Source organism: Rattus rattus, chromosome 6 (assembly GCF_011064425.1).
Source record: "Rattus rattus isolate New Zealand chromosome 6, Rrattus_CSIRO_v1, whole genome shotgun sequence".
Lineage (NCBI taxonomy): Eukaryota > Metazoa > Chordata > Mammalia > Rodentia > Muridae > Rattus > Rattus rattus.
This window is the reverse complement of record NC_046159.1, coordinates 46180429-46200883: the sequence shown is the minus strand read 5'-3', so window position 1 is coordinate 46200883 and position 20455 is coordinate 46180429. Positions and strand designations below refer to the sequence as shown.

Genomic DNA, 20455 nt, shown 5'->3' with positions numbered 1-20455 from the left:
AGAAAGCCTATGGGTCTATGTATGCTTTCATTCATAGAATCCAAGCAGAAATGAGAGAACCAACTCCCCCAAGTTATTCTTTGATCTCCACATCCATGCTGTGGTACACCCCCTTCCTGATTATATATATATATCGACACACACACACACACACACATATGTAAAGGCTTACAGGCTGGATTATGTCTCAGTTGGTAAAATGCTTGCCAAGCACTTGGTTTGTATCCCAGCACCCATAAAAACAGGAATGGTGGTTCACCTCTCTCGTCCCAGTGCTTGAGAGGTAAATCAGAAGAATTAGTAGCATAAGGTCATCTTCCAGATCCTCCAGCTTGGGAAACATAAGATCCTCAAAAATCAAAAAAAAACAAAAAAACCAAAAAAAACCATTGAAAATGTATTCTCTGAGCCCTTGTGATGACAACAACAGTACACATGGACCACACCAGAGCCTTCAGTGTACGGATGGGGAAACGGAGGCGCAGAGAAGCGACGTGGACACTCCGGTTACAGTCCTGCTCAGCGCCACAACAGCCTGCAGCGCGCCACAACAGCCGCGGGCTCCGAACTCGCACCTCCGTCCCTCGCGCCTCCGCAGCGCACGCGCACTCGGCGGGCCGGGAGCGCTCCTGGGCGTGTGTGGGTGCGCGCGCGCGCGCAGCGGGCGCGAGGACGACAGCTGTGGGGAGCGTGCGCGCGCTGACGTGCTGGGCGCCATGTTGGAGGGCTGGTGGTAGCGGCTCGGGGAGGTTCTCGCTCTGTCCGTCTCGCTCCGTCTCTCGCTTTCCCCCGGCTCCCTTCGGGACCCCCCTCCCCGATCGCCGGCGTGTGGCGGAGTGTTTGCGAGGGCGGGGGCGGGCGTCGGGGGGGCGGGGGCGGGCGCCGCGGCCCCCGGGACGGCGGCCGAGGGAGGCGCCGGCGGCGAGGGACTCCGCGGCGCCATGGACGTCGAGAGGCTGCAGGAGGCGCTGAAGGTGGGGGTCGCCGCGCTGCGGCCGCGCGCTCGGGCGGAGGCCGCCCCGCCTCTCCGCCGTCGCCCGCGCCGGCTTTGTGTGGGTTGCGGGAGTGGGGGGAGGGGAGCGCCTGGCACCGGCGCGGCCTCGTCGTGTGGCCGCGGCAGCGGCCTCAGGGCCTGGGGAGGCTCGCCTTCACCATGCTGAGGCTGAGCCTTGGCAAGCAACAGGCTCGAGAACACTGCTTCCCAAACTTGGAACCGCGGGGTCCCGGCGTTCTGAGGACCCCCGCCTTGGACGTGCAGGAGCATTTGGAGGATGGCAGCTTAGTTGGGTGGCTTGGGGCTGGATTCATTCAGATACACGCTGCAGCGGTCGGGGCTCCGGTCGGATGCCGGTGCTCCCCTGCGCCGCTCTTGGGGAACACTGAAGGATGGTCTGTGAGGTGGAGTGCCCCCTTTAGGAGACTTCTCACTGCCGGTGGAAAAGGGTGACGAGGTAGGGATTCAGGGTTGCATGTATGTGGGTATTTGAGTGAAAGGCTGATTTTCTTTAAAAATAATTTGGGGGGGCGGGGGCAGGGTTTTTCTGTGTAGCCTTGGCTGACCTGGACCTCGCTCTGTAGACCAGGCTGGCTCCAGAGATCCGCCTGCTTCTGCCTCCCAAGTGCTGGGATTAAAGGCGTGACCCACGGGCGCCCAGCTGAGGCTGATGTTCTTGTCTCGACATGTAGAGAAAGAGTTTGAATAAAGTTTTCTTGGCGAGGACATAGTGATAACCCTTCTTTTCTTTCTCTTAATCTAGATTTTGAGAAGAGAGGGAAAAAGGAAGTTTGTCCTGTACTGGATCAGTTTCTCTGTCATGTAGCCAAAACTGGAGAAACAATGTAAGTAAAGAACATGGGTTCGTGCCGGCAGGCCTACCTGTCATTCAGAGTTGCTCACGATTGTGGGGGAAAGAGGATTTCTGAACACTCCTGAGATAGATCTTTCAGAATTGGAGAGCCCCGGGGATGGGAGAGAGAGCCCAACAGGTTAAGGTGCTTACTTTAAGCCAGGCCTGAGGACTTGAGCGTTTGATCTGGGAGGCCCACATAACAGAAGAGATTCCCAAAAGTTGTTCTCAGACACGTACACAAGTCAAATAAATAAACGAGTGTAAAAATTGGAGATGTCTTAAAGATCACACACAGTAAAGGTGAGAATCCTTTCTGTGTGTTGCATAACAATTGTTAAGAATTTATCAGAGTTTTCTAGATTTTTTTTTTTTTTTTTTTTTTTTTTGGTTTTGTTTTTTTATTGTACTGTTGCTTGCCAGCCTTTTGTTGTCTTGCTAATCCTTGTAGTTGTTTGAAGTCTTAACTTGTATTTATTGCCTTGGGGACTTAAGGTGATTATCTGACACATTCCAGATGGTGAAGTGTCACTGTCTTGACTTTCTAGGTTAGCTAACTTAGGTATGCCCAACATCTTACTAGGCTTTTTTCCAAGTGTTGATCTGAACTTACACTGTACTTTTTCAAAAGGAAGGAACTGGTTTATTGTTTTGTAGCTTTGTGAGAAAAGTTGCTTTCACAGTTTGGCTCAATTACTCTAGAAGATAACCCATCTTTGTGTGCTGCTCTGAGTAGTGTAGGGTGTGGGGCCGGAAAGAGGAAAGGTTATTTTGGGTTCAGTGTTGTGAGCTGTCTACTTAGTTTGAATATAACACTCAGCCGGTGATTATATAGCTTCTCTGTCATTATCAGTTTTTAGTCAGGGTCTGTAGCCCTGGCTGGCCTGAACCAACAACTGTATAGAACAGGCTGGGTTTGAATTAAATGATCCATATTTCCCCTGCCTTCTTTTGTTTTTGTTTTTGTTTTTTTTTAATATTTTATTTATTTATTTATTATATATGAGTACACTGTAGCTATCTTCAGACACACCAGAAGAGGGCATCAGATCTCATTACAGATGGTTGTGAGCCACCATGTGGTTGCTGGGATTTGAACTCAGGACCTCAGGAAGAACAGTCAGTGCTCTTAACCACTGAGCCATCTCTCCAGCCCTCCCCTGCCTTCTTAATTAAAGTCTTAGGTAGTCAAGTCAGGCTGTTTTTATCTTTTGAGATGCAATCTCCATCTAGCTCAGGTGGTTTGGAACTCAGGTAGCCCAGACTGACTTCATACTCTTATCTAGTCAGTCACTCAGCCATCAAGTGCTGGGGTTAAAGATGTGACAGCCACCTCAAGCTTCCTCCATCCTTGTCATCAACATCTTAGTATTACTCCCAGCGGCACTGGAGCTGGAACCTAGTGCATGTGCTAGACAAGAGCCATAACACCAAACTATATTCTCAGCCCCCTTAAAAATTCATCTTGAAGCCTTTAATCCCACTACTCAAGAGGCAGAGGCAGGCAAATCTCTTGGGAGTTCGAAGCCAGCTTGGTGTACAGAGTGAGTACTGGGGCAGCTAGGGCTGCACAGAGAAACCCTGTCTCGGAAAAAAAAGATTTTGAGAATTACTGTCTCTTTAAGCTACCCGTACTGACTTTGAACTTAGGGTCCTGCTTTTTTACCTCAACAGTGCTGGGATTACATGCATGCCCCAACATGCTCAGGTCTCTGTCTTTTACAAGATTGATTTATGGTTGTAGTTTAGCTTTCTAATAACTAGCTGCATTTTAGGAAGAAAAAATATCTGGTGTAGTGCATAATTTAGTAGTTACACAGCAGGTTTTCACTGACCTGTTAAAATATATCTGTCAAACTAATGTGACTGATTCATTTACTCCACTTAATATTTCTGTGCATGTCAGTTTTTTTTTTTTTTTTTGGTTCTTTTTTTCGGAGCTGGGGACCGAACCCAGGGCCTTGCGCTTCCTAGGCAAGCGCTCTACCACTGAGCTAAATCCCCAACCCCTATGTCAGTTTTAAGAATGAAATCTTTACAGGACATGGTGGTGAACACCTTTTATCTCAGTAGAAGATTAAAGGCAGAAACGGGTGGATTTTTGCCAGTTCAAGGACAGCCAAGGCTACATAGGTCTGACTGCTCTTCCAAAGGACCCACGTTTGATCATTGGCACCCACATGGAGGCTCATAGTAGTCCCTGGAGCTCCAGTTCCAGGGGATCTGATGACCTCTTCTGGCCTCCAAGGGACAACATACTCACATGGTGGATATTTATACATGCAAGCAAACACCCCAGAAAGAATGCAAGTCACTAGTTTTACTTATATAGAAAAGCCTAAAAATGACTAGGCACTATTTTTCAAAAGTAGTCCCTAAATGAGTCCCTAAAATATCATTGCTTATATTGCTTCTCTTCCTCTGGAGCTGTTGACTGGACTGAACTATTTTTTTGTCATTACAAGAAAAACATTTCATTTCTGCAAAGTGGGTTTTTTATTTTACAAAAGATTATCTTAACTTGGAGGTGGTGACTTACACCTTTGATCCCAGCACTTGGAAGGCAGAAGCAGGCAGATCTCTGAGTTCCAGGCCTGCCTGGTCTACAGAGTGAGCTCCAGGACAGCCAGGGCAATGCAGAGAAACCCTGTCTGGGGATAGGAGAGTGGTATCTTATCAGTCAGGTCTATACAAGTTGCCCTCTTTGATAAGTACAATGCCTATAGTTGGTCTGTTCTGATTTAGGAATTGAACTCTCACTACATTGTTTGGATAATGTTTGTTTAGATGTTTGTAATTAAAATGACTGGTGCTTTTATATTCTTCATTACATTTAGTGGAGTTTGAACAGTATTTTTCCCCCCCAAACTAGGTGTAGCCTTTGTTTGCTTGTTTTTCACTATAGTGTCCTTGGGGTGGAACCTAGGTCTTGCATATGTTAACCCACTGCTCAGCCTTTGAGTCACAAGTGCAGACTAGATAGCAATTACTTTGTTTAAATGGTTCTGGAGATGATACTCATACCCGTCTGTGTTCTAGGCAAGTACTGTACCACTGAGCAACATCCCCAGTCCAATGCTGTGAGCTTTTTTATGAACTTTGTCCACAACAAATCCCCTGGTTCTGGATATTGAATGATCGGATCAGTATGTCTCACAGTTACTACACGAATCTATTTTACAGGAGAAAAGGTGGAAATAACGCCAGTGTAACTTCCATGAAACAAGAATGTTAGATTTTTAAGGTTTACTTACTTAACTTACTATTAATGAATTATCTTTTTGGCTTTTGAAGTTAGGTTCACTGTATAGTCCTGGCTATTGTGGAATATACTCTGTAGACCAGGCTGGCCTCAAACTCACAGAGATCCTCCTGCCTCTGTTTCCCGAGTGCTAGGATTAAAGACATGTGCCACTCCTGCCCGGCCTTATTTTAATGTGTATGGGTGGTTTCCCTGAATGTTTGTCTGCATTGTGTGAATGCTCTGCCTGCCAGGATCAGAAGTGAATAGAGTTTTAGGGGGTTTTGAGCTGCCTGTGGGTGTTTGGAAATGAATTCAGGTGCCCTTAACTGCTGAAGCATCTCTCTAGCCCCAAGAAAGTTATTTTATTTTTTAACAAAAATGTATCCACTTCATAGCGTTTTCCTCTCTACCTGTTTTGAGGCAGGGTCTTACTCTGTACCCATAGTCTCCTTATGTGGGGTTGGTTTCTGAACATGAACTTTGTTAATGTCATATTTAGGAGCTCAGTGAGCACAAGTGATTCCTTCACATCGTCTAACTCACTGGTGGAGTGGCCAAGAGTATTTCATTTGTAACTGCTGCTCTCAACTCAGGCTGCCATGGCTCTGGTGATACCTGTTGGACCGTGTGTGTGTGTGTGTGTGTGTGTGTGTGTGTGTGTGTGTGTGTGTCTGTCTGTCTGTCTGTCTGTCTGTCTGTCTTAGTCTACCATTCATTGTTTCCTGTTGAATAGGTAGGTCCCAAAGGGGTTTTTAAGAGATGAACAAAGCCAATAGCCAATAATGCCATTCTTTTTGGTTTCTTTTTTTCTTAAAAGAAAACTTAAATCCTTGCTAGATCAATGTTGTGTGACAAAACTTTTTTAGGGGAACAGGATACTCACCCCAGATAGGGAGCCCGCAACAGACCAAAGTATGGATACCACCAAAGTCCCACTTGGTGAACCAGTGAATTTTACTGGGGTTACTTAACAGGAACAGAATGACTCAAAGACACCTGCATTACTACCAAGGCCCACCCCAGGTAGAGTGACAGCTCAAAGTCTGATAAACCTGGAGCACTGCACAGCCTGCAGGTAGCACAACAGGTGTTGGAAAGCGCACTTTCCTTGTGTTTAAGTTGGAAGTAAAACCTTCCAAGCAGCTTTGCTGCCTTCTGCTCCTTCCAGGCAGCTGGTCTCTTCTTAGAGTCTTTGAAGCTCAGCTTCTCTTCCCCTGAGAGGGACTCACTCTTAGCTTTATTGTTTACTCAGTCAGTGACAGGACTAGTGAATCTGTTCAGCTTTAGGGAGTTCTTGCTTTGTTTACCTCTTGCCTGCAGGATGGAATGTTTTGGTCATGGAGGAAAATGTTACACAGCAGCCAGTTAAAATAAAACTAGTACCTCAAATAGTATGGAAATATATGCAAAAACCCCAGACCACTACTTGGTGCTAAATAAATAATAGCTGTGGTACAGTTTGCAGCTGTGGCTGTGGTGGGACTTGGAAGAGGTCTAGCTATTGTCCAGGTTAGCCTGGAGCTTGGTTTATTGTGTAGGTTGGTTCCAGCTGGCAGTCCTAGCTGACTTTCCTTATGTTTATATATATGATACTCAGGAAGGAAATAAAGTTAGGTAACTTAAAAGTAGTTACTTGTCACTAGGAATATCTACACTATTACAGCATGAGGTTGGTGGGTCTTTTATAATCTTGTATTGCTGGAGCATATTGATTTTGTTTTTCAATCTTAATTTTTTTAGTGTGATACTTTAAGTGTGGAAGTCAGAGGACACCTTGCAAGAATCAATTATTAATACTTTTACTATGTGGCCCCAGAATCAAACTCAGGTCTTCAGATTGTGTTCCATCTTACTAGCCCCAGTTTTTGTTTTGTTTCTTTTTTTATGAGGGGGAAAAAAAAACCCTATAGATTAAAGACTTTGTTTTTTTCCTTCCTCAGGACTAACTTCTGTTAATTTTCCCTTTAAGGGTGTAACATTTAAAACCTAGTCTGTTGTATGAGCTGTAGTTTTGTAAATTAATTTCAGTGTGTCTATAAACACTAAAGTATATATTCCTTTTGTGTTATTGTTTGTTTGTATGAGCTCTGGGGGCACGCCTCTGCACATACATGTGGAGGCTAGAAAAGTGGAAACTCAACTTTTGTGGCTAAGCTGGTTTGGTTGGAGCTCAGTATCTGCCTATCTCCACCCTGCAACTCTGGGGTTATATGCACGCAAAGCCATACTTTGCTTTTTCTGTGATGCTGAAAATTCAAACTTAGTTTTGCCAAGCATTCTTAACCCTCAAAACCATCTCCCCAGCTCTGCTGCTTAAGATTTTCTTATTAGTATGTATTCATACATAATGGGTTTCAGTGTGAGGTTTTTATGTTTTCAGGGTTTCACTGTGTAGCTCTGGGTGGCTTGGAAATAGCTATGTAGATCAGGCTGGCTTTGAACTCAGAGATCCTGCCTCTGTCTTCCAAGTGGCTAGGATTAAAAGGCATGTACCACCATGTCTGCCTGGCAATTTTCTTTTTCCATTGAGTACAACTTTGCTCTGTAGCCCAGGCTGCCCTTTGACTTGTGACCTTTCTGGTTTAGCCTCCTTAGTACTAAAATTGCAGGTAAGCATATGCCTGGCTTACATGGGAATTTCTGTGTAGGGTTGTTAACTGTCTCCCACCAAACCTCAAGGAAGACAATAAACCTATATTGTATAAGACATCAAATATTTCCTGTACATACCCTGCCTTAGTCCTTGTGACTGTTTTCTGTGATGTATGTATTCTGTTTAAAATGGGACTAGGCCTACAATCTTCTGTGAAGGTGATAAGCGATGCAGTCATCCTTGGGTATGGTCAGTATCACGTCCTATCAAAACTCCTTCCTTGATGCACTGCTTGTGCTGTGTTCACTTGTGCAACATCTTCCCTCTCCACCAAAGCGATCTTACTTAAAACCACCATGAGAATTCATTGTCATCGTTGTTTGAGGTTGTCATAGGTCACCTAAACTGACTTCATATACCTGCACAGCTTTCCTTCCTGTGTTGCGCATACAGCACATGTCCCGATGCCTGAGTCCTGTCCATGGGAGAGGTGTTTGGACAGGTATTGGAAGGTTGTGTTGGGGATGCTTGAACACTGGCAGGAAAATAGGTGACCCACGTACTCGTTAACACTTTGTATTTTGACATTTCTAGCAACTTCAAAGGCTGAATAGTTTATGTAAATACTGTTTTTGCAGAGGCATAAATTTGGTATGACATTGATGATTAGATCGATGCATGCTATTTTAGTTTGTAATACATAAGCCTAGCTTTTTCATTATATGAAGGCATAAATTATGGAAGTATTTGAAGTTTGAGGGATATGAGAGGTTTCACTGACACTGGTATAGATTTTGCTCTATTGTGTCTATAAAAGAAGATAAGGTGGCTTATCAACCATTATCAAATTGTCTAAGTTTTGCATGCTAAAGGGAATTTGTTTTTATAGATTTTTTTTTTTTTTTTAAATTATGATCGTATTTTAGGGATCTTTCCACAGTGACTTGCAGTTATTTCTGAGATTTCTGCATTCTGTATCTCCTACCAGTTCTGGGAATGGAAACTGGTCTCATTTTTTAGGGGTTTTACAACAGTATTTCTTGATAGAACAATCTTGAATGTGGGTAAAATTTGAACATTTTTCTTTTTAGAGACAGTATCTTGTGGCTCAAACTGGCTTTGAACTTTGTATATAACCAAGGATGGCCTTGAACTCATGATTGATCTTCCTGTTTCCACCTCTGTAATGTTAGGATTAGAGGTTTGTGCTACTGTGCCTGGTCTAATTTGAAGGTACTTACTAACAGTGAGTAGATACTTTGTTGAGTTCAAGATAGCTCACAGTGCTGTTGTCTTTCATTTTGGTTATTTTCTGGTCTTTGCTACTGTTCATTTGGTAGGTTCATAATTTCCTTGTTGCTTGGCTTTTTTGTATTTTCTGTGGTCGATGGTCTTACTGTCCCACACACTCTAGGATATGATTGAAATCACTGGTACAGCCCAAATGTGACTACTTTAAAAATACTGTTGATGGTTCAGTGGTTAAGATCATTTATTCTTGCAGAGGTCTTGTGTTTGCTTCCTAACACCCACACACCTCAAAAACCATCTGTGTGGGGCTGGAGAGATGGCTCAGTGGTTAAGAGCACTGATTGCTCTTCTAGAGGTCCTGAGTTCAAATCCCAGCACCCACATGTGCTGCTCACATGTGGTGACTCACAACCATCTGTAATGAGATCTGATGCCTTCTTCTGGTGTGTCCAAAGACAGCTACAGTGTACTCATATGCATAAAATGAATAAAAAAATTAAAAAAAAACCATCTGTGTAACTACTTTCAGGGATTGACATCTTCTGGCCTCCACGGGCACTGCATTGTGTGCACATGATGGTACATGTACATACATGCAGACACAACTCATACTGATAAGAATAAATCTTTTTTAAAATTTAAATGTCTGTTGACAATTTTTTAGGCTTTTCTCTTTTCTCTCTAAGACAAGGTCTCTGTGTAGCCTTCCTTGGCTGTCTGGGTACTCTCTGTAGACTACTAGACTGGACTCTTAAACCCATAGAGATCTGTCTGCCTCTGCCTCCTGAGTGCTGGGATTAAAGGCATGTGCTACCATGACCACTTACCATATTTTAGATTTTTCACCATAGAATTACTTCATCTTGTCATTTAAGATTGTTCAAAGGGCTCTCTACACACAGTCCTGTATCACTTGATGGGGTTATTTTCTGAGAACCTTGAGAGTTGATACTGTTTGCAAACAATGAAGATTGCACTTACAAACATAGGTGTGGTGGTCAGGCAGTACGTCCTCTTGGTGTCTGGGTCTGCAGTTTGCTGTTATTTAGTCAACTTCAGCTAGACTAGTTTTAGCTAGAGACATTTCTCTAGTAATAAAACGTATGTAGGCCAGTGAGTCACATGTTCTTACCAAGAACTATGCATCATAGTTACTGTATATGTATTACAGTTCTAAACTACACAGTGCAGTGGGTTCTTGGGAAACTCATGTGACTGTAGTGTGTTGCAATACATTATTTTGATGGCAAGACTGTGCCATCACACTAGGCAATAGGAATTTTTTTATTTATTCTGTTGATGACCATAGTTATAAAGTATCTGACCAAATATTTTATATGCAAAATTTTTCATGGTTGTATTTCTTCATAGAAACTTCCATGATTCATATGTGTTGATGATTTGTTTTTACTCATGGTTCTGTGAGTGAATAGAGCTTGACTTGTTCTCCAGTGTGGTACACAGCTAGGTTAACAGAAGAAAAAGCTTTTAAAAAAATTTACAGTGAATAAAACTGATGTGCATAGTAGTGCTGAGAGGTGTAGAGGGAGGGGTTGATGCAGGTGTTGGTTTTCAGTGGTCATCCACATATATCTATATCTAATCCTTACCTCATCAATAGGTAGATAGGTGGGTGGGTGGGTGGATAGGTAGATGGGTAGGTAAGTAGGTAGATCTAGAACTCATTATGTAGATCAGGTTGTCTTTAATTCACAGAGAGCTAGCACACTTGGCTACCTTGGTTTTGAGATGAGTTTTCTTACTGGGACCCTGGACTCACTAATGATGGTAGAGCTCATTCGTTGGTCCTAGGAATTCTGTCTTCACCTATCAAAAACTGGGATTACATAATTACCCATCACCATCTCTAGTTTTTTCTCAGATCCAGAACAATATTTTAACTCTAGAAAACAATAGAAAATATCTGAACCTTGACTGTCTTATGTATACATATCTGGAGTGAGTATACCTTGCTTACTTTCAATTTCTGTATGTCCAGAATCTGTATATTCTTTAATTAGTTTATCCATCTCTTAAATCTTTGATTGTCGAAGAATACAGTGATCTTGCCCATTAAGTTCTCACTTTGCTATGAATGTTTTGTTAAAACCATGTCTCATGCCAAGCCAGTTTCCTTTGGATGTCTGGTCATTATCTGTGTATTTGTGTGTGTGTGTGTGTGTGTGTGTGTGTGTGTGTGTGTGTGTGTGGGTTTTAGTTTTTTATTTTAGAGTCAGAATGTCTAGTCCTTGATGGTCTGGTATTGTTGAGATTAAAGGCATACACTAAGATGCTTAGTATTTTTAAATTTTTATTGGACATGGATCTCCTTGTAGCCCAGGAAGACCTTGAACTCTTTGTCCTTATTTGTAGCTGTAGTCTGTCTTTAGCTTCTAAATACTGGATAATAGGCTTGTCTCGCTTTATTTACGCATGTGTTTATTTGGGACTAGGCCTCATTTTGTAGTTCGAGCAGTCCTTGGACCTGTTAGGTTTATGTAAGGCTGGCCTAGAACTTGTTATATACTCTTGTTACTGTCTCTCCTGATTTTAGGCTTGCAACTACCACAACAAGCTGGAATACTAAGCTGGGATCATGCTTTTGTATCATTGGTCTTTTAAAATGTAAACTTTTTATTTTAGCTTGAACTGATGTAACAACATAGAGGCTGCATGGTTTAGGGAGCAGGTTTCTGCTCCCAGTTTCTTAGACTATGAAATTTAAGATGAGGGTGTCCTCGGGTGGTGAAACTTTGTCTGCCTTGCCAGTATTTCATCACACTTCAGAACATGTCAGCTTCTCGTGTCTCTAGGCTCTAAACATCTCATGAAGGTCCCATGCAGCTATTCTTAACTAGCCATAAATTACCTGTGAAAGACACCATCTCTAAAAGCATTGTGTTGAAGTTTAAGAGCTTCAAATTGTGAATATTCTAAGATCTCATAATGGGTTAATATTTGTCACAAATTTGTACAGTGACTGAACCTCAGGTTTACTGATTAAATTGGAGTGTGGGTGCACTGTTGAAGATGACTTTCTTGTGAGTGTATGTTGAGTTGTGGGACATTTTAGCTGTCCCCTTTAGCTGTCTTTAAAAGAGCTATAAGGAGCTTGGATTTGTTAAGAATAATCTGTGTGGCTACTTAGGTATTCAACAGCCTGTACATGTGAGATGCTTTGTAGTCCTTGATCTCTTACTCCTGCCTCTCAAGCAGCTGTTATAGTGAATGTGTGACACTGGGCCTGACTGAAAATTTAGTTAGGAGAAATTTCACATTTTTTAAGAGGAGTCTAGGACCAGTTGGGACCAGAATGAAGTCAGCAAATGACTACTGATTTTGTTTTGCATTCATCCTAAGGATGAAGTTCCCTACATGTATATGTATGGGGGTGTATGGGGTGTCTGTGTGTGTGTGTGTTGTATATGGTATGAGTATGTAGGTTTTTTCCACCTTGAAGTGGTGTCTTTATCACTGTGAAGACCAAAGACCAGATAGGTTGGTCCTCAAGCTTGGGTTGCAAGTACCCAGAGTACCTTGGGGGACTAGGGAGATAGATGCTCAGTGAGTCGGTGTCATGTTGTTTGTACTAGCCTAGCATTCTAATGTGTACACATAACAAGGGAAAATGAAAAATTGAAATTAGCTTTAAATATTTACATTTATGTAAAGTTCTCCTGTTTATGAATATTTATGTAAATTCTTCTATGATTTTGACATAATTATAACCCAACAATGGCTTGCCTTAGTTGGGGTTTCCATCGCTATGAAGAACCACCATGACTATGGCAACTGTTATAAAAGAAAACAGGCTGTTTATTTGTTGTTCAGAGATGTTCAAATTATATGTGCTATTTTAGGTTAATAGGGTTTATGGCAAAAATCTTAATTTGTGACTAATTGAAGATTGTACAGAGTGCAACATTAAAGCTCAGATTCTCTGATGCTAAGGTGAACCTTTTAAGTTAGGTAATCTGCTAGGGTGAATGTTTGAATGGCTCGTTGGGGAGTGTTCACAAAGACTTGAGTTAATAATGTGGGTAGTCCCACAACATTTTTAGTATTAAACTATAAGAAATAAAAATTTAAATTGTAATGGGAAAGTCCTAAGAGACCACCCTCCGCCTGTCATTTCTGATTGAAACAGAAGCATTCTAAATGTTATCCTAAAAGAGTATTTGGGTTTTAGAAAGTATCATATTAAGTTTAAGGACTTTTGCATAATTTATTTTGATTGACTTAAATCCAAAAGGAAACAGGAAAAAGATACCTTTTTTTTTTTTTTTTTTTTTTTTGGGGAAGGATGTTGAGTTAGCAACAATAGGCTGAGTAGGAGGATAAGGGACCTGTGGGAGACAAAGCCATGTAGGGTAGAGTGTTCTTGGGCCGCTTCCATAAGGCTGATTGTGTGTGCTTCAACTGGTTTTTCTTTGTTTCCTTTCTGCTCCACATTTCCAAGGCAGAGTGATTGATCTGTTTGGCTTGATCCACTCTTTTGAGGACACCTGGTAGTCACCATCCTACCAAAATTAAATCGAAACAGCTTGGGGGAGGGGCGTCCCAGTGTTTAAGTCTTCACAGAAAAGTAGTGACTGCAAATGAGTTGGGGAGCCAACTCCTGTGTTTACAGCCAGCACTGTAGGCCACTCAGTTGATCTCTAAAGTTCATCAGTAAGGGTTACAGTTGCAACTTCGTAGCAGTGGGAAGAGCAACTCCTGCCTTGAGGATCCAGATACATGCAGTACCTCGGTCTGTAGAAGTCTTTGAATTGGTGGTGTGTACTTAATGTTTTCATAACAAGGATGTTTCCCCCTAAAAAGAAGTGTCCCCTATCCCCTACATGCAGACTCTGCTGGCAGAACTCAGAGATTCCAGCACTAGGAATAAAGCTGTGAGCCACAGCCTGACTAAGGAAGGTAGTGACTTTCTCAGGCATACTTTTTAGCATCGAGGTATCTGATGCTTTAACAGTTATAGTGTATGTTTCAGTAAGTAAATTAGGTCAGGTTCCTGGGAAGGGATCAGTAGTTTTTACTAGTTATACAAGGAAGTAGGTGACTACAGTGATTAAAATTAAATCATAAAATGTAAGGTTACTGGTTACCGTAGGGGATCAGAAACTTCAGTAAAGACTCATTTTTAGTGTAGAAAGACTAGAAGTGTTGCTTAAGGATCTTGTGCAAAGAGAATCCAGGGCTTTGTTCTTGGGAATCTAGCACACTTAGGACAAAAGAAAATTCCTCAGGAAACTACTATGGTGTGTTAAGTTTCAGGAACTGAGACTTGCAATAGGGGAAATAAGATTATCAGACAATTTGGGGTTTTCCATCTGGGACCACTCTCTTTTTTTTTTTTTTTTCGGAGCTGGGGACCGAACCCAGGGCCTTGCGCTTCCTAGGCAAGCGCTCTACCACTGAGCTAAATCCCCAACCCCCTGGGACCACTCTCTATACACTATCCATTGTTTCGGGATTTTTAAAAGCTCAGGCTTTAAAACAAATGGCTTCCTGAATTATAGTTTCATTTGCTCTCTTTAGACATCATATTGAAAGTCTTCATGAATTTAGACGTTAAAGCCCTGTGAAGTTTTAAGAGTCTGAGTGCACGAGCCTGCTTAAGTTGTGGCCTTCACAGTGACTGTATATTCCTCCTTTGTGGGTGCCCAAATTCAAAGGCATTCTAAGGGGTCCCTCTGGAAAACCTCCTTTCCCATGTTAGTGCTTATGACACTTGATGACTTATATAGTCATGTGTATGATTTGCCATGCTGATGCTTTTGGTTTGAGTGTGAGCTTCAAGGAGCTATCTGGACCTTTTACCTGTTGTGTAGTCACAAGGTAATGTAGAAATGTGTACATTAAGGTAATGTAGGGGTATGCAACATTTTCCCAGATTAGGGAGAGGCTGGAGTGGGATGACCATGACATTGCAGACCTCTTGAAGACTTGGGTCTTTACTCTTAGTGAAACCTATGTTTGAAACAGAGAGAAGTAATGTTAATCTGCATTTTCAAAGGAATTGTACTGTGAGTGTTTGTGCTGAACCCTTTTAGGTATGGGAAAGGAGATGTGGGTGCTGTTTTTTCTTTGTTATTTTCCCCCCTTCATTTGAGCTTTTAACTGAACCCAGCTCTCAGGCACAGTGTGCACACAGCTTTACCACTGAGCTTGAAGCCCTGTAAAAGGCACAGCTTGAATTCAGGCTAAAGAATAGTGGTACTTTTGAATAAGTGACAACCAGAGGTAGTAAAAATTGGTTTGTGTATATATTTATTTATTTTCAGACAAGGTTTCATTGTGTAGCCCTGGCTGGCCTAGAACATTGTGTAGAGCAGGCTAACCTTACTTTTGGAGGCCTTGAGTCTGTTTCCTGAGTGCTGAGTACCACCATACCCAGCTTTCTGTTCTGTTTTTGAAACATGATTTCAATGGCCCTGACTAGCTTATAACTTAATTTATAGTGTAGACTTTTTTTAAAAAAAAAGATTTATTCATTATGTATACAGCGTCCCACCTGCATGTACACGTGCAGGCCAGAAGACGGCACCAGACGCCTGCACCGACACGGTACCGAGAATCGGGCGAAAGCCTGTGGGATTCAAGAAAAACACACACACACACACACACACACACACACACACACGTTATTCGTGTCAAGCCAGAAGACACACGGCTCTCTTGTAACTTTATTTACCAAACTATATATCCCAAGTACACCAGTTAGCAGGTATATGCGAAGCACAGTGGGAAACCCTGGCTGGAGACTTCGGTAACAAAAGACCCGACCACGAGACCTGAATAAATTAGGGAAATAACCGGAGGGCCAGCCTAATTCTGACTCAGGTGAGAAGTACCAGGCCAGACTGCTCATAGTAAGGAACAAAAGGCTTCCACATGTATCCGTGATTATTTTCTTCCTGTGCCGTAAATTCATGGGAGAGGTTTTCGTCTAACAATCTACCAGGCGACCAGGCCCAAATCCAAAATGGCTCCCTACACCAGATCTCATTACAGATGGTTTTGAGCCACCATGTGGTTGCTGGGAATTGAACTCATGACCTCTGGAAGAGCAATCAGTGCTCTTAACTGCTGAGCCATCTCTCCAGCCCTAGTCTACACTTGAACTCATAGAAATCCTCTAGTCTCTGCCTTCCAGGTGTGCACTATCATGCCTGGGCCCCAGCTGTATTAATTTAAAGGTATAAATAGATTTTTGACAGGAAGATGTGATGGGGGAAATGAGACAGTAGTGAAATTAGGGATTTCATCATAGGGAGAAGAAAATTCTGGTAGGCACCATTGGTGGGAAAAATCATTAAAGCAAAGTGGAAACATGAAGTATGTGGTTGAATGGATGAGTCTCAGAAATGATATCTTATTGATATACATAGGTATAAAAACCATGTTGGGCGAAACCATTATCTGTTCATAAAGAAAAGGTAGGTTGTACCCCTGAATGCTGCAGCATTGAACATTTGAAAATGAGGAAGAATGGTAACCCTGCAGAATGCTCTTTGTAGAAAAGGAAAGCTGAGGTGTTAGAATTACCACTGAGGCCTGGAGCGATGGTTCAGCAGTTAAAAGCACTGTCTGCTCCTCCTGAGGTCCTGAGTTCAACTCCCAGCAGACACATGGTAGCTCACATCCATCTATAATGGGATCTGATGCCCTCATGTAGTGTCTGAAGACCACTACAGTGTACTTATTTAAATATAATCTTTTCTTTTTTTTTTTTTAAATTAATCACTAGATATAGCAACACGGAGGTGCTGATGATCCTGATGGGGCAAGTTAGATTTAGCGATAGAGCTGTCAGCCTAACTGGGAGATATCACTATAGGAATTTTACTGAAGAGGACAATGAAGAAATGAGGTGGGAACTAGGAAAGGGCAGTAAAGGAAAAAATGAAGATGGGAGAAATAGGTAGGTGGGGTAGTTTACCAATGAAGTATTATGTAGGTATGTGATAAGAAGGGAAATTGTGCACTATTGTGCATAGGTGAGCATATACACTGTTCATCAGGAAGTATGCAAGAGAAAGCTGGGTATTTCTTCCCTAATGCTTCAGTTTTGAAGAAACAGAAAGTGAGGCCATCGAATTGGGTAGTAAGGTAAAGTACTGAAGAGAGTGAAAATAAGGGTGAGTGCACTGGAAATCCTGGTGGAGTCAGACTTGGGAATGTGAAGTACATAAATGTCTTGCCCTTATCGAGTACTATAAAAGTAAATCTCACTGGAGTAGGACAAAGTCAAGTGATAGTTTGTATTGGTTGTTATTTTCTATACTGTGTCTGTCATTTGACATCTTTATCTCTAAATAAAGAAATATTTGAGTTGGAAATCAATACTGAGAATTTTCATTCTCTTCTCCTTAACAAAAGGGAATAAAGTGCTCTGAAAGTATTTCTGGGGAAGAGACATCCTGAAGTTAACTATTATGTGATACTATGTTATGAACTCAACAGAAGTCCATTTTGTTGGGTGGGGGCTGCACAACACTTTTAATCTCAGCATTTGGGAGGCAGAGGCAATCTGACCTCTGAATTCAAGGCCAGCCTGGTCTAGAGTGAGTTCCAGAACAAACTGTAAAATAAGTCTTTAACTGACCCATTTTACTGTTAATAATGTCATCTCAAAATGTTGCAGTCATCCCCAAGTTTTTTTTTTTTTTTTTTTGGTTCTTTTTTTTTTTTTTTTTTTTTTGAGCTGGGGACCCAACCCAGGGCCTTGCGCTTCCCTAGGCAAGCGCTCTACCACTGAGCTAAATCCCCAACCCCCATCCCCAAGTTCTTATATTTCTTTCAGCTTTACTACTTTTAAAGATTTATGTGTATGAGTGTTTTACCCATATGTATGTATATATACATATACCACATTCATACCTGGTACCCCTAGAGGTCAGAAGAACATCAAATCTTTTGGAATTGGATTTACAAATGCTAGTCAACCACAGTGTGAGTGATGTAAACCTACCCCCAGCCCTCTGCAGGAGCAGCAAGTGTCAGTCTGATAGCTGAAGAGGGGAGCATACATGTCTCCTCAGAGTGGTGGTTTTCAACCTTCTGAATGCTACTATCCTTGAATGCAGTTCCTCATGTGGTAACATTCAAACATGAAATTACTCTCATTGCTACTTCATGACTGTACTTTTGCTACTGTTATGAATTGTAATGTAAATATCTTGGGCAATCCCTCTGAAAGGGTCGTTGACACTCTCCCCCACCAAGGTTCATGACAAACAGGTTGAGAAACACTGCATTAAAGTATATTCATTCCTGTTAGATGTACTCTTCATTCTTTGACATCTCAATCTTGAGGTGAAACATGCCTTTGTCTGATAAAATAGAAACAATTTATGTAGGAGCCATGGTTGACCACTTAGTCAGTGTCATATGCACAGGCTGCTTCTGCATCATTCTTTGGTTTTGGAAGGGTTGATTCAAGTAGTCCTATTATACATGCTTGAGACAGGACTGTCTGCTAGGATTATAGACAAGGGTCTCCATGTCTAGCGATGAAGATACATTTTTAAAGTTTCAATTGTGTGATGGGCATAATGTGTAGCGGTGCTCATGTGGAACTCAGAGGATAATTTGCAGGAGCTTATTTCTCCTGCCTTGTAGGTTCCAGGGATTGAACTCAATCAAGGTCATAAGGCTTGGCAATAAGCTCCTTCACCTGTTGAATTATCTTGCTGACCCAGAAAGAGCCTTTCTTGATTGTTTATTCCAAATTGATTGCCTTTAGATTTTAAATTCTACCATGTTATAAAGATAAGAATCTTAGTCTTATAACTAAGATGCCAATTTTTATAATGAAGATGCTCTTAATTTGATTTTTGATTTTCATTTTTCTATGCAATATGCCATATTCACTTGATTTCATTGAGCAAGGGCATACTGGACAGGAAACTGGTTAATTCTGCTTTCAGCGTTTAAAGCTGTATTGGCATCATCTTAACGATGGATAGTTTGGGCATATAGTTAAAAAATCATCATCTCTTTGGATTTTGAAGGTTTCTTCTTCCTATTGCTCTTATGACACTGACTTATACATCTGAGGTCCTCTGATGTGTTTCTTTTTCTTTTTTTTTTTTTTTTTTTTGGAGCTGGGGACCGAACCCAGGGCCTTGCGCTTGCCTAGGCAAGCGCTCTACCACTGAGCTAAATCCCCAACCCCTCTGATGTGTTTCATAATGAAATATTATAGTACTTTTTTGTAGGGCTCTAAGATTATGCACTTTACATTGTGCCTTGATACATGTATGTCTTGTCAACTCTTAGCGTGGCTACTTTCACTTACCCTTAAACTTTTTGACTGTGAAAACTGATAGTCATCCTTTGATGTCTTCAAGGTATTGCTATAGGAGCCCTGCTGATACCAAATTCTGGATGCTCAAGTTCCTTAACATTTATTATGTTCAACCTACAGACGTCTTTCATGTGCTGCTTGTCTTGGTGACCTCAATATTGTGATAAAATATCCTGACAAAAGCAACTTAAAGGAGAAGGGTTTTAGTTTGGATTACAGTGTCATAGTGATGTCTTATGGTAGTGCCAGAAGACTGAAGTGGATATTTTTAAAGGTCACAGTGCCAGAGTATTTTAAATGAACCATCTACACTTTAGAATTTGTCTTTTCACCTGTATGTTATGTCCCATTGTGAGATTTCAGTTGGAGGTTCTGGGTTTCCTATTTTCATTTTTCATTGTAGTCCTCAGCAGAAGGGAGGGGTTAAGGATTGTAGTGGTTCTTAACTGGTGGCAGTTCATTTAGCAATGTCAGGAGGCACAGGTCACTGTTACTTCTGAGGTGTGACTGGTGCTCCTGGCACAAGTGAATAGTGGTTGGCCATGCTGCAGAAAACCAAAACACATAAAGCAGCTTGCCATAACATAAGATTCTCTGGCCCACGGTGCCAGCATTCTGAGTATGAGAAGTTCCCTTTATTTACTTCTTTCCTTCTTGCACTGGCTTTACTTGAGTATTTGACCTTTTCTATTTTTTTCCTATACTCATCCTTCTAAGAACTAGCTTATGGTTGGACTATGTCCTGATACCCTTGTGCCATAGTTGTAAATCATTTGATCTTTTTGTGAGTTCTGTGTGTTAGCCCTAAAATCTCTGTTGTGAATTTTCTATTTAATATCTTAAGTCTTTTGAAATTAATTTTGCTAATTGTGGATCTTCCTTTTCTATTTCGTCAGGAAATTTTATGTTGAGATAGGCTAACCTGGAACTGTTTTCCCGTGATCTCCTAGCCTCAGCCTCTTGACTAGCTGAGACCACAATCTGTGACATCACTTCAGGACCTTTTAACTGCTCTCGACCTTGTGGGTTGTTAAAATGAAAAGGGTGGGGTGGCTTATCTCATATAGCCCCTGCTGACCTTGAATTTCTGATCTGGGGATGCAGTCTTACATCAACGTGCTCAGTGCTAGGGATCAAGCCTAGGGTATCCATCAGGTGAGCATTCTACCACATCTCCAGCCCCAGATTTAAAAGAACAAAACAAACCT

The 20455-nt window shown here is 41.8% G+C and overlaps 1 protein-coding gene across 1 annotated transcript in view; it reads left to right on the top strand.

Moving 5' to 3' along the window:
- Window positions 1–715: 715 nt before the first annotated feature.
- Ppp4r2 (protein phosphatase 4 regulatory subunit 2) overlaps window positions 716–20455 on the top strand; it is a 39979-nt gene continuing 20239 nt past the window's right edge. The window contains exons 1-2 of the mRNA XM_032906014.1: window positions 716–973; window positions 1756–1839. Coding sequence (XP_032761905.1) covers window positions 942–973; window positions 1756–1839 — 116 coding nt within the window. The 5' untranslated portion in view covers window positions 716–941. The remainder of the gene's footprint in view (window positions 974–1755; window positions 1840–20455) is intronic.